The sequence below is a fragment of the Lontra canadensis genome, unplaced genomic scaffold (assembly GCF_010015895.1).
Source record: "Lontra canadensis isolate GAN:19392208 unplaced genomic scaffold, GSC_riverotter_1.0 scaffold28, whole genome shotgun sequence".
NCBI classification, from domain to species: Eukaryota; Metazoa; Chordata; class Mammalia; order Carnivora; family Mustelidae; genus Lontra; species Lontra canadensis.
Window position 1 is genome coordinate 3349104 of NW_022631022.1, and position 14683 is coordinate 3363786.

General features: G+C 34.5%; 1 protein-coding gene across 14 annotated transcripts in view; it reads left to right on the plus strand.

The window, feature by feature from the left end:
• Positions 1-14683, plus strand: part of DENND4A (DENN domain containing 4A) — a 139201-nt gene that overhangs the window by 81679 nt on the left and 42839 nt on the right. For all 14 annotated transcript variants that reach the window (XM_032864666.1, XM_032864674.1, XM_032864669.1 and 11 more), the window contains 3 exons: positions 2189-2289; positions 4884-5102; positions 6622-6767. In XM_032864666.1, the coding sequence (XP_032720557.1) occupies positions 2189-2289; positions 4884-5102; positions 6622-6767 (466 nt within the window). The remainder of the gene's footprint in view (positions 1-2188; positions 2290-4883; positions 5103-6621; positions 6768-14683) is intronic.

The window sequence follows — 14683 nt, forward strand, 5'->3', positions numbered from 1 at the left end:
TAGTATATACTGTATTTATTATGGTAATAAGTTACATTTACCCTCTTTTATACTTTCCAGTCTGTTAAAAGAATTTTTTTAACTTTATGTTTTTGTTTTGATCACTAATGAGTTAAAGAATGAAAGAAAACATGGGTCACTTGCACTCATCAGCAGTCTTCCTTTTTGTTATTATCGCCTATAGAAGGACTAAACTAGTGAACTAACAGCTTTCTACTTTCCTTCATCCAGAATTTCTGGAACCTCAATCTGAAATTTGAAAGAAAAACAGGTTCTGAATATGCAATTTTGGTTTCTTTTGCCCTCTCTTAGATACATAGAATACAGAGTATGTTATGCATGTCAATAAATTTTTGAAGAAAGGGAAATTAATAGCTGGTATGTACTAGGCATAAAGCTATATACATAACCTATGTTATCTCATCTTATTCTTTGTATTTTGTGAGGTAGTTTTTATTAACTCCTCTGACAGGTAAGGAAACCAAAGCTTAGATTTTTAAGTAATTTATCAGAAGGCTCATAGATAATATCTACTGCCAGCTGGATTTTGAAACCATCACTGTCCAGCTCCAAAACTAGTACCTCTGCCACTAATTATTGGCTATTTATGTAATCTTGTAAGTGGAAGTCACCATGAACAAAAATGCAGAAGGCTATCATATACTCAAACTCAGGAACTAAATTAAGACTCTCCTACCAGCCAGGTTTTAGAGTGACGACATCAAGGGCAAGAGGAGGAAGTTATGTGAATAAATTATAGAAATTAGATGTAATGCACAGATACCAAGATTCTGCTCATTTATACTGCAGATATATCTTGAATTCCCTTTTTTGCTAGGCACTGGGAATAAAAAGGCAAACCAATTACACTCCTTTCTCCTGTTGCTCATAATCTAGTTTATAAAGCAGGCACTCACACAGTGAGCAAGGTACAGTGGGAGTGCTGTGTTGTAAAGTTTTACCAAGAAAAAATAATGTAAAAAGTGTTCTACATTGTATTCTCACTGTAATGCAGGATTCCATGCCCCTGGTCACATTATAAATGAAATATAACCTTCACTGTAGGACATCTGCAATTGACCCTGTCCTCTCTGTGTTTTTATCCTCATTTGTGGAAAGATAGGGTAGAATCCAAGACAGTGGTTCTTTGTCAGCCTAAGCTTTCCCATCCATTCTTTTTTCTTTGTTTCGTTTCCAAGGTGATAATTTTGCCCTTTTTGTTCTGTGGGAAGTACAGAGAACATTAAAAAAAAAAAATCAACTTCCACTGTACACCTGGACTTTATTATTGTCTTTAGAATATGAGTGATTTACTTTTCTTCATTTTCTCTCCATTTTTCAAGTTTTCTTTAAAAAAAAAGGTATTCATAGCTTTTAAAGTATAAAAAGATTTAATAAAGAATGAAATCAACAAAGCTATAGTTAAGTCTAAAAGCTTTATGGTGTTTTATCACTGTCTCTTTTCTTCTCTTACCCCTTGTATAGTTTGAAGAACAACCATGTTACAATAATTGTCATAAAGGAGAGTGTAGGAGTTTGTCCTAGAAACAAAGGTACCACTTTTGAGCAGATATCCTCTTTTATAGTTATAAAAGTATTTTGGAATGTTATCCTTTATCCAAATAATTTAATTTTATAGATTAAAGAAAGAAACAAAAACAAATATTACTTTTCTGAAAGAAACAAAAACAAATTTTACTTGTAGGAAACTAAGAAACTCAATATTTAAATATACTCAAGAATTTTGATAAGCTTTCTGGATCATCAGTTCATTTTTTCTGTAGGAGTTCAAGTTTTCCACAGTGCTTTTTCTTAGAGTCTATAAGAAAAAAACCTCTCATTGGTAGGATTTTCCCAATATTTAGGTATCTAAAGTCTCTTAAATGGGGTTTTGAGTAATGACCACCATATTAAGTGTGTAGTGATTGGCATAATAATGCAAGTGGAATTTACTCAGTACTGACATAATTATAAATTTTTGAGCTATATTTAATACAGGGTTCTTCCCTCATGTGAATTAATTTTTAAATATTCTGCATCCCAACTTACCCTGAGTATTTTTCTCCTATTAATTAGAATTTTTTGTATGTTTTATTTTTTGTTCAATGTATTTTCTCTTTTCCCTTTTTTATGTATAGCAAAAAAAAGTCCACCTAACAAATATATTATTGTTGTCATTTAATCTCAGAACTGGTGACAAGAAAAATGTAGCCTGGAAGATACTTCCAAAGAAACCATGTAAAAATCTGATGAACACTCTGAATAATTTGCACCAGCAGTTGGCAAAATGTAAGTGTATAACTTAATTAAAGGAAGTAATTTAATCTGAAAAAGGACTCCAGTTACTTTGCCTTACTTGTAAAAGGATACTGTTTATTTTATCTGAGGGAAATGTTTTTATAATCTTAAGGGCAAATGAACATTAAAGCAAAATTTGTTAGAAGCTGAATAGGAAATTTATAAAATTTATATTTTATATCTACTACATTTTCATAGAACCATTTTAGAATAATAAAATTCAAAAAGAGGTTAAGGTCACTGTTTTCTTTAATTTTACCATTATTGAAATGCCAGGGGAAAAATAAGGGTTTCCTCTTGTATATTTTCTTCATACATAGAATAGAAGTTTAGTTTTGAAAATTTAAGACAGATGGTTTAAATTAGAAAATGCTGATGATTTTGATGGGGTGAGAGCTGGGTCATATCCTTTTCGCCTTTCATGGATTAATGCTATGCTTACCTCAAATAATTTGAAAATAGAAGCTTGCCAGATGCATTAAGAAATTAATCAAAATTGATTAGGATATGGAATACTTCAGTAAAAAGCTTATATAAGAATACCTTGTCAGTGATCCAGAAATACTGATAAGAAGAATTAAACATTTATTTCTTTAATCCTCTTGGTATTTTATAACAATGGCTCATTCAGGGCCCATAAATTAAAACTTATTGTATGAAAAATGGTCAGTGACGGTGTAGCAATATTTGAGGTTCTCATTTATGTATTTATCATTTATCTAATCCTCTTGGTATTTTATAACAACAGCCCAATCAGGGCCCATAATTTAATACTTAATAAATTATTGTGTGAAAAAATGGTCAGTGATGATACAGCAATATTTGAGGTTTTCATTTATGTTAGGTGAAATGTAAACATAGGAAGGGGACTATATCCTTGAGGATTCAAAGTGCCTGTATATTTGGAAATAGACATGGAAGAAGACAATGTTTCCAAAGCAAACCTTAAAATAAGCAGTTGATTTGGAAGCAGCTTATAAGGACTGGGATATGGTGACATCCCAATAGAACATTTTATCTTATAGAACAAATAAATTATGTATAGAATTTTAATTTAATTTAATAAGCTAACTACTTTGTTGCTCTCTAACAAGACATGTACTTCTTTTAAGTGGCTGAGAAGTCCGGCAGCTTTTGTAGCAATATTTAAAATATTATTAAAATTAGTGAAATAGCCCATCCAGCTCAACTGAAGGGCAGAATCTTAAAACTATAAGCTTTTAAACAGTACTGGTAGTTAAGGATTGTGTAACACTTTACAGCTTCAGAACATTTTCACATATATAAGTTGAGGGAGGTAAAATAGCTTGTCAGAGATAATACAGTTAACAAGGATGAAGTTAGGATTAAAATCTAGGCCTTCTATATCAATGCTCACATTCTTCCCAGTATTGTTACTTTTTTGGACAATAACAACTCCAGAAAGAAGGGGAAAAAAAACTCTCTAAGATAATTTATTGTTCCTCATATTTTAAAAAGTGTTTAAATTTTGAAACAATCACAGATATTTCCCTGACCTTTGAGAATAGATGCCCCATCACCTCCAAATGGAATATATTTCCTACCAAAAAACATATTCTTCTGTATCAGTGCAATATAACCGTGAAAATCAGGAAATTATCATTGAGCGTGACTGTCATCTTTATCTACAGACCAGATTCTGGTTTCATCAGTTATCATAATAATGTTCTTTATAGCAAAGTAATCCATTTCCAAATCAGGTGTTATAATTTAGTTTTAGTATCTTTAGTCTCCTTTTCTCTGAACAGTTCCTTGATTTTTCCCTCTTCTTGATTCTTTTGAAGATGATACTTCCTATCATAGAATGGTCCATGATGTGGGTTTTTCTCATGGTAAATACAGGTCAGATGTCTTTGGCAAGACTATCGCAGAAGTGACACTATGTTCCTTTCCTAGCATCCTTACCTAGGATCCTTACCATCCTTACCATATGTCCTATAATTTATGACGAGGTCTACTTTGTGCACTTAAGGTGGCGTCTACCAGGCCTCTCTATTGTGAATTTGTTATTTTACTACTAATGGCTTTAGCAGTGAATTGTTCAGGAAGAGGAAGAGCTGTTTTTCACATTTTAATCCTCATGTGTTTTTCCTGTAGGCACTTATATTTTTTAAAAGGAGTGGGCAGTGGGCAGAGATAGGACTAATGCATTTACCCCTGTATCCTGCTGATATGGTTGCTATGATTTTCATTTATTAGTTTATACATAGTTGTTTCAGAACATGAATTTTTTTGATGGTTGTTCAGATAAACAAATAATTTTATATTTACTTTGGTTGAAATATATGCAGCAGAGCCAAAAAAAAATGATGTAGCAAGCTTTGCCAGGGTTTACCTTTTATGAAGTTGTATAAACACAGAGTTGAGGTAGCTTGAGACCTTTTGAAAACAGCACATGTATTTCTTTCAATTTTATTGAGATATAATTGACCTACAGGACTGTATAAGTTTAAGGTATACAGCAGAATGACTTGACTTACCTATATAACGAATTTATATTGATATCATTTTGAACATTGGTTTCAACAGTTTGGAAAAACCACTCAAACTCATTTTCTTCACAGTGCAGCAGAGACCAAGAGACGATGGACTAATGGACTTAACAATGAATGACTATGATTTTAATTCTGGAAAAAGGTTGCATATGATAGATCTGGAAATCCAAGAGGCATTTTTGTATTTCATGGCCTCTATTTTAAAAGGTTATAGATCATACTTAAGACCAATAACACAGGCCCCATCTGAGACAGCCACAGATGCATCCTCTCTTTTTGCCCTACAAGGTGAGTGACTTATATAGTTTTATACTTTTCATTTTATTGAGTTTAGCCTTATGATGATTCAGTTGCTTTCTGTGTTAATTAATAGCTCATGTTTATAAAAACACATACCTATTTTGGGAATATGTGAAGATCAAATTTGTTGGTACTGCATCTCCACAAAACTAGTTATTTATTGGGCACATTAGTTGTAATCCCATTAGCTAAATATTTGAAAAGCACAGTGCTTCCTAACCATGTAGAAATGTTGTATCACAGATGTGTTGTGATACTGATATTTTTAGCTTTTAGAGCAGCTGGGCAATGTTGGACACTCAGAGGAGCCCCTGGGATGGCCACCTCCAGGCATGGGCAGCCTCATTCATTTTACTTCAGTGTGCTCTATAAATATTACTTTCTGTTTGTGCCCTGAAGCAAAAGAAGTTGGAGAGCCCTGGAATGCAATTTCTGTCATAATACATATGTATTTTTCTTTTGTGGTATATAATATTTGCAAGAGAAATTCATTTAATAAGCATATATTGAGGGGCGCCTGGGTGGCTCAGTGGGTTAAGCCTCTGCGTTCGACTCAGGTCATGATCTCAGGGTTCTGGGATCGAGCCCCACATCGGGCTCTCTGCTCTGCAATGAGCCTGCCTCCTCCTCTCTCTGCCTGCCTCTCTGCCTGCTTGTGATCTCTCTCTCTCTGTCAAATAAATAAATAAAATCTTTCAAAAAAAATAAGCATATATTGAGTTTCTCTAAATGCTAAGTATATAGTGGTATGCAGAAGACACATGGTCACAAAAGAAAAAGAGAGAGAGAGAGACATGGTCACTTCTCCCATTGAGCTTATAGGCAAGAAGATAAGCAATTTGAAAATAATATGAATGAACACTTTATTTCACAACTTAAAATCACAGAAATCCCTTCCGAGGAATTTATGTCTGAGCCATGGTCTCAGGGATGAGTAGAAATTAGCCACACAAAAGAAAAGTAGAAGACAGTTTTAAGCAGAGAGAACAGATGGAAATAATTTGAGTTTATAGGTCCAAAAAAAAGGCCCAAATGTACTGTAACTGACCACAGCGAACAACATGGAGCATGAAATCAGGAAGTACATTTTTACTCTGTTTCAATAAGACACAGACATAAACAAATACTAGAAGAAATGTAACTGGGGCTTTGAGAAAGCCAAATACATGGATAGAGAGCATGCCATGAGCATAGAGCATGTAACACCTGCTCAAGGAAAAAAGGAATTTTAAGCATGCTTTCAGATTTGCTACCATATGTGTAATCTTCAAGGTAGTGAGGGTACCACAGAGACAATTCTGGGTGAGGATTTGAAAGATCTGGATTGAAGTTCCCTTCCTGTTGCTGTCTTTTTCAGGTCATGTCCCTTCTCAGGAGTCTTTGTTTCTTTTTCTTCAAAGTGGTGGGTTGAGGGGGTATGTGGTTAATCAAGTTTCTCCTGGCTTAAAATTTAATGAATCTTTGAATGGTGCTATGTTTTGTGACATTATGAATTTATGTTGAACAGCTTTCTTAAGAAGCCGGGACCGGTCACATCAAAAATTCTATAGCATGATGACCAAAACACAAATGTTCATTCGCTTCATTGAGGAATGTTCTTTTGTCAGTGATAAAGATGCAAGCCTGGCATTTTTTGATGATTGTGTAGATAAAGTAAGTAATAGTATGTCTACAGTGCCCTGACTTATTTTGTGTGATTGTTTTAAATGTTCTGAGTTATATATTTCTATTTAACTTTTGTCAGCTTTTAAGAAAATCTAAGTTCATTCCATTTCATCATTGACTCTTTATTATGGAAGTTCTGTTGGGCCTACTAGATACTAAAGAGCACCTCTTAGGAGTACCTTGCAGGATTTTACTGAATTATCAGTTTTATTTTAGCACTCAGGTGTGTAACCTTGCCTGCCCACTTACAGACTATAGGAGTTCTCTCCAAGTATGTGGACCTCTAACTTGAACATCCTTAATTTTCACCTTTCCTTTTTGAGGACTGCCATATGCTGAGAGTAGGTGTAGAGCATAATGGATATTTTACTTGAATATATTTACAATTTAGAAGTGAGTTTGTAGCTTAAATTAAGTGAATTAATTGTGGTATTTTAAATTTGTGTGTGAAACCTTCCCTTGCCCTTCAGTCCTAATATCATTAGGTGGGATAGAACAAGGTAGGTATCCCTACTGAACAGAGAGGAGTTTGGGAACAGTGGCCAGAAGCGGGGTGTCAAAACCTGAATGGGGTGAAGAAGGAAGAGCAGCCTAGCATTGGGTATTGGAGCCCAAGACAGGTAAAGACAACATCCACGCAAGGGGTGACCTAGCACAGAGAAAAATCAGAGGATGAGAGAATAAAAAGAGTGTCCATGCTAGGGGAAGGATGAGAAGAGTATCCGTGCAGAAACAGGACGGAGTATCAGAGTCTGGGCAAGGTAAGGAGAGTATCTCTACTGAGTAGGGGCAGCTAATGAGGTATCAGAGTTTGATATGGATGAGGAAGATGCCAGCTTGATGGGGGTAGGGGGTTGGCCTGGAAGTAGTTATTGAAGCCAAATTAGAGTTGAAGAAGTCATATATGTGGGGAAGGGTGGTGGTGGAGATGGGAGAATATAGCATATGGGGAAATAGATCAAATAAGTAAATATGTTAAGAACAATGAAGTTACTCACTGTTAGAGAAGGGACTAAGTAATACAGAAAAGGAGAAAACCTGAATGAACCCTGAGGTATTAGAATGGAATTGGAGGCTTGATGTATTATTGGTATTCAGTAGGTATAGAAAAAAATAGAAATAAGTATAGATATAAGTGCGTTTGTCTTTGTGTGAACATATACTCCCTAGCTCTGTACAATAGGACCTGGGAGCAGCCATCTCCAATAGCAATGAGTACACCAAATGCACAGATTTTGGCTTCTAAATACCGTTCTCCATTAAAAGGAATTAGGACTCCTTGGAGAAATGATTGGGTCTAGGGCAAGGAAAATACGAAATGAGCCCTGAAATATCTTGTGCTGGAAAACAAGAAATCGCTCCAATAATGGAGACGTGTTTTTTAAAAACACCACCACACATATACAGGCAGATGCTTGTGCATGTGTGTGTTCACACACGCGCACACACACACACAAGCGCAGACAAGCCAGCTTGAGGGACTCCCACTGATTACATCTGGAACAACTTGAACATCAAATGTTAGTAAGAGATCATAACCCATTGAAAAAAATAGGAAACTATGAGTCTACACAGATATCAATCAAGAGTCTGATGAGAAACAGGACTTTAATTTCAAAGTACCTCTGCACAAAATATGTATTCATTACAAAAGGGGAAAGAAAGAGTAACGTTATGGTGGAACAGAATGCCTGGCAGACCCCACTTTTATCTAATCAAAGTGAATGTCATCAGTAGTGGAACAAATCAGCATCATACGCCTATAATAGGCCATAGTGAGAATACAAAACTCTATGATATTTCTGCCAAAGATGCATATAACCTGCATAATCTCAAGGAAATTTCACACAAACTCAAATTAAGTGACATTCTACAAAATACCTATTCTGTAATCCATGAACTGTCAGGGTTAAGAAAATAAAGGAAAAATTGAGAAACTGTTCAAAGGTGAAGGAAACTGAAGAGACTTGACAAGCAAATACAATGTATAGTTCGGAATTGGATGCTTTAGGCAGAACATTATTAATGTAATCATTAAAATGTATATGAAGTTTGAGGATTAGACCATAGTAGTGTAACATGTTAATTTCTACATTTTCATGCTGTATTATGGTTAGATAAGAGAATTGTTTGTAGGAAGTACACACTAAAGCATTCAGAGGCGGTGGGTCATCAGGCCAGCAATTTACTCTGTAAAGATGAAAGGGGAAGAGTTGTTTGTACTTGAAAAGTTACTATACTTGAAACTCTCATATAAATTTGTGACTATATGTACATAATGTTCATGATTTTATGCCCATGACAATAGAAGAAGGGGAGAGAGCAAAGTTTTGTCATATATTTACTCAATAAGTTATACTTGTAAGGTTGTTTAAAGAAGTCCATCATGTTCAAATTTATGTGACTGAAAGAAAATTAGTGATTTTTGAGGGCAGGGGGCATAACAGCCAAAATACAGCTCATCCCTCAGTATTCAGAAATTGGCTCAGTTCTGAGTTGGACTCGAAAGTGTTTTTTACTATTAAATCAGTACCAAATATGTCTTATAAAAATGAGAAATGATTCTAACTATATCAGATGTAATAGGAAAAACACTGCCTTGGGAATAAGGACTACTTGAGTCTCAGCTCTTATACTTGTGATTTGAGACAAATCATCTAGTCTTTCTGTGTTGTTTTCTTACCTATGTTTAAAATACATTGTGAGGAGTGATCACTTGCATATTTCCCAGTGTTCAAAGTAGTATTGGATGAACTAAAAAGTAGAAAACTTTTTTTCTATTGACTATTTTTTATATTTTACCGATTTTTTATTTTATAGAATGGCCATTCATTTGGTTTTATCATTTCATGACATAGAAATGTTTGACTTTTAAATGACTTATACATATGAAGAACAAGAACAAGTTAAGATCCTTCCATTTAGAACACTTGATGGATGAATGATGTAGAGAAATACTGTTGCTTGTGCTGATAGAGAACATTAAGGTGCCTAGAAATAATCACCCTAGTTCTTGAAATGCTTTGGAGTTGGGGAAAAAAATGGATATATGCCATTATCCACTTAGAACTCATAATTCATTTTTTATAGAAACACGGATGTAATTGATGATTAGCTGTGGTTCATATGGTGCAAAGCTTCAGTGTTCTGCTAGAAAAATATATTAAATTTCTTTTTGGTGGAATGGTACTGAAATCACCTTTTAGGACATGTTTTAAAAACCAAAGTTTATTGAGATATAATATACACATAGTAAATTGTACCTCTGAAATGTACAGTTTGATGAGTTTTGGCAAATAAGATTTCCATGTGGGGGTGCCTGGATGGCTCAGTGGGTTAAAGCCTCTGCCTTCGGCTCAGGTCATGATCCCAGGGTCCTGGGATCGAGCCCCGCATCGGGCTCTCTGCTCAGCAGGAAGCCTGCTTCCCCCCTCTCTCTCTGCCTGCCTCTCTGCCTACTTGTGATCTCTGTCTGTCAAATAAATAAATAAATAAATCTTAAAAAAAAAAAAAAGATTTCCATGTGACCATGACTACAAAACATAGACCATTTCTATCAACCTGATTTTGAATACTCTATTTAGAAGTGGACTTTTAGAACCCTGCCTTCTTTGTAGGTTGAACTCTGCCTATATAGAGCTTCAAAATCCTGTTTATTTTGAGAGGTAGCTCCTTGACAGTTTTATTTTCATTGAAGCATTGTGCCAAGAATTTGGCTTTCACTTATCTTAATCAAATCTGTAGGTTTGCCTTATTTGGTGCTTAATAGAAAGAGTAAATAAATAAAAAGGTGCGTGGTAAACAGAAAAGTATGCTTTAAAACATAATTTCTTTATCCTTTTTTATAGGAATAATTGGTTGGTTTTATGTAAAAAATGATGTTTCTGGGGGTGTCTAGCTGGCTGAGGAGGTAGAGCACGTGACTCTTAATCTGAGGGTCATGAGTTCAAGCCCCATGTTGGGCATAGAGCCTATTTTAAAAAAGAGAGAGAGAGAGATGTTTCTTACACCATTATGCACTTTGGTGGAAGTTTTCCCCTGTGGTGCTGGACTTCCAGTGGTCATCCATATATGCTCATTGAGCTTGCCTTGTGAACAATGACACACATTCATGTAATAGTTTGTTCCTCTGCCAAGCTAATTAATCATAAGGGACTGAACTAGTGATCAGAGTTTTGCTAATAGCATACTTAAGCCAATACATTGATTAATCCACATGGGAACACTGAACTTGTGTGACTCCAATTAATGATGCAGAAGACAAGAAATATTGTTCTCTTTTTCTACTCATTTTATGGACCCTGTTCACAAGTTTGTGTTTCAGCTAAGAATTCATACAGTAATGTCAGTATCACATGGTTTTTAAAATACTCATTAATATTGTAAGACATATAACACTTCTGCTAGGTACCTAGGTCATCATGTTCTAAGAAGGATATTTTATCACTGATAATTACTAGATTATATTGTCTAGGAATTTCTGAAAGTAGGTCACCTGCTATTTACTTGGAGTCAGTGCAGGACTTGATGAGAATAATCACTTAAAGAATATACATTCTGTCAAAAAAAAAGCCAATCCTGTTTAATGTGTAACCACTCTTTCTTTACAGATTATTTTCCTGAAATGCTATTCACCTACTCAAAATCTAGATCCAACAAAAGATCACTTATATGTAATGGAATCATGTTGCACTTAAAGATTTTAGTGACTAAGAAAATTAAAACTGAAAATTAACTGACTAAAACATAGTTAGTTGTATGTGCTTTATTATAATTCAAGAAGTTTTTTATTAGAGAAAATAATAAAATGTCACAAGATCCAAAATACATCTTAATAACCTTCATATGCAGTTAAAGGTTAATTGTATTCCTAGTTTTGTTAAGCAGAACTCTCTGAAATAGTAAATAATTATACAGTACTGTTAGTACCTTTCATTTTTTAATACCACAGTTTAAGTATGCTTAGTAAAGCAAGTGAGTACTTGCTTTTAATCTGCAAATGTTTTATGAATATCAATACTACTTTTAAATAATCATTTATGTGGGGTTGTTTCTTATTTGGGTGACTTTTAATCATGTAAGTGAACAGATCCTCTTGCCTCTGGTAATTTAGCTATGGGAAATAAGTAATATTATATATAAATTACATATTATATATTTATATATAGATATTTTTATATAAATTATATATAAATAATATTATATATACATTAACTACCTAAGTCAATCCATGATGAAGAATGAATAGGAATTAGACATATTCCTCTTTCAATCTCTGCATATTCAAACAGAAAACATTTGCCCAACTTTTGGAAACTAGAGTGGGTAATACTGAATAGGACTATGAGAAATAATGTATGAGAATTATTTGAGCTTCATTTATGACTAATTTAAGAACCATGTGTTCTTGTTCTTCATATGATTATGTTTTAAATCCTTACAATCTGTTCCTATAGGAGGGTTCTTAACTAAGGGCAGTTTTGTTTAACAGATAGTCTGGTAAGATTTTTCTTAGTCTCCCAAGCATCCCTCTGCAGTGTTCTCTAAGTATATTAATGTCTTATGGAAAAAAATATGAAGAGAATATGAAAACTATTTTAATTTTATCCTGTCGTGGGTGTTGGATTTCTTTTTCTTCCAATGGGCAGATGTTACTGTGCTTTCCAAAAGACAGAAATGGCCAACTGATAAATGTAGGATGTATATAGCATGACTGTTTTTATAATGTTGAAATGCGATTTTATTGGTATACAGGTTAAAGGAAATATCTTTTCCCAGGGTACTGAATCTGCAAAGTATTTTAATAGACTTTATAGTGCTGAGAATTAGAGCAGCTGTCCTCATACAGGTTTTTTTCTATGTGATCAAAGTGGCTGGAAACTTAGGAGTGCCTGGGTGGCTTGGTCTGTTAAGTGTCTGCCTTGGGCTCAGGTCATGATCCCAGGATCAGCCGCCCCTCCCCTCCCCACCCCCCCCCACCCCCCGCCACCGCACCCAACCCACAGGCTCCCTGCTCAGAGATGCCTTGCTTCTCCCACTTCTCTAGCTTCTCCCTCTGCCCCTCCCCCACACATGTTCTCTCTGGCTCTCTCTGCTCTCTCTCTCTCTCTCTCTCTGTGACAAATTTTAAAAGAATAAATAACAAATAAAAATATAAAAACATCTATTGTTCATAGACAAGCATTTTGCTCTCATAATGTTCAATCATGGAGACAGGAGTAGTTTCCACCTTTCTTTCCAGTGACCTTGGGTATTTAACTATTTCTTCTTCTTCATTATCATTGCTGCCCTTATAATTAGATCAACCACATTTCATCTGCATCAAATGTTTGTGTATAGAGCTTCTCATTGTTCTTGGGTTGCCCATGAAAACTGTATCCTATTGGGTTACCTATGATTTGAGTTATTGACATATTCCTAATGCTGTTTTAAAAATACTGCTCAGTTTGCTGATAATGGCTCAGGTGTTCTCTGTTTTTATTGAAAGTTTAATTTTTAACAATATTATTAAATGACTAACAAAACAGGAAGTGTGGAAAATGAAAGAGAGAAAAAACTCTGTAAAGCCCAGTGCCATTTACTTTCAGTGTTTTTTTTACATATTTATAATATAGTTTTCCAATTTTTTATACAGCCAGACCTTATAGGCATTTGTAATATCATTGTCAAATCTCATAAAAGGAAATTTTCATTTTTCCTACAGTAAAACATAACAATTAACATAACAATTTAAAAAGTCAAATAATTTTCCAAGGCTTTGGTCTCATTCCTTCCTGCCCCTAGTTTTTATTCCCCAAAGGCAACTACTTTCATCCATTTCTTTAGCTTTTTACCTTAAGATTTCCAAATAACATGTTTTTATTGCTGCTGATTGTTTTATGTATTATCCATTAATTATCCATTTATGTTTTATGTATTATCCATTAATGTCATACCTACCACACCACCTGAATTCTCCCAGTGTCATTATAAGGAATTTTGCTCAAATTGTTGTTTGGTGTTAATATTATTATCACTTTGCATGTCATCCCAGCTAGGCCACATATATATATAGTAATTAGATTTCCTTTCATGCATGGATTTTGTTTTCTCCGAAGTTAAGAATTACTGTATTTTCTTATTTTGTGTCTATTAATTCATCTCCAAACTTTTCTACAAAAGTGGAAAATCTAAAAATCTCAGTTTTTCCAATATATCAGGTAATCTATCCATTTGACTTTTTTTTTAATTTTTGCTGGAAATTTCCATGTGTATTGCAGTCTGAACTGATTGCTTGCTACTCTGTCATCCGGTTTTTTCCTTCACCATCACCTTGGGACTTATATTGACTTCTCTCCAGAGTTGGATCCCCTGCTTTCTGGCTTTAGTAACTTCTTAGTGTATTTCCTTTTGATGGAGCACATCTCCCAATAGCTTAGTGAGAGAGCCTATATGAGAGATAAACATTTTTTGATGCCTTACCTGTCTGTAAATGTCTTTATTCTCTCCCAATACTTGATTGCTAATTTGGCTGATGTAAAATTTTAAAATCTTCTAGCTCCATATGTTATTGTTGAGAATACCGTTTGGTCTAGTGTTCCGTTGATTTCTGACCTTTTGTACCTGATTTCTTCTTCTCTCTGAAAGCATTTAAGATCCTTGATGTTCTAAAGTTTCATAAGGAAATGCCTGGTGGAGGCCATCTTTTCTTCATTGAGTTGAATATGTGCAGGCCCTTTTACTCTATAGACTCTTTTTCTTCAGATTCTGGGCAATTTTCCTGCATCCCATTCTTTCTTTACTCCATTTCTTCAGTTCTCTTTTTCTGAAGTATGTATTATTTGAACACTGGCCTTCCTATCCTGATACTCTTAACTTTTTTCATCCCATGTTCTGTCTCTCTATTTTTCATCTCCATTTTCTGG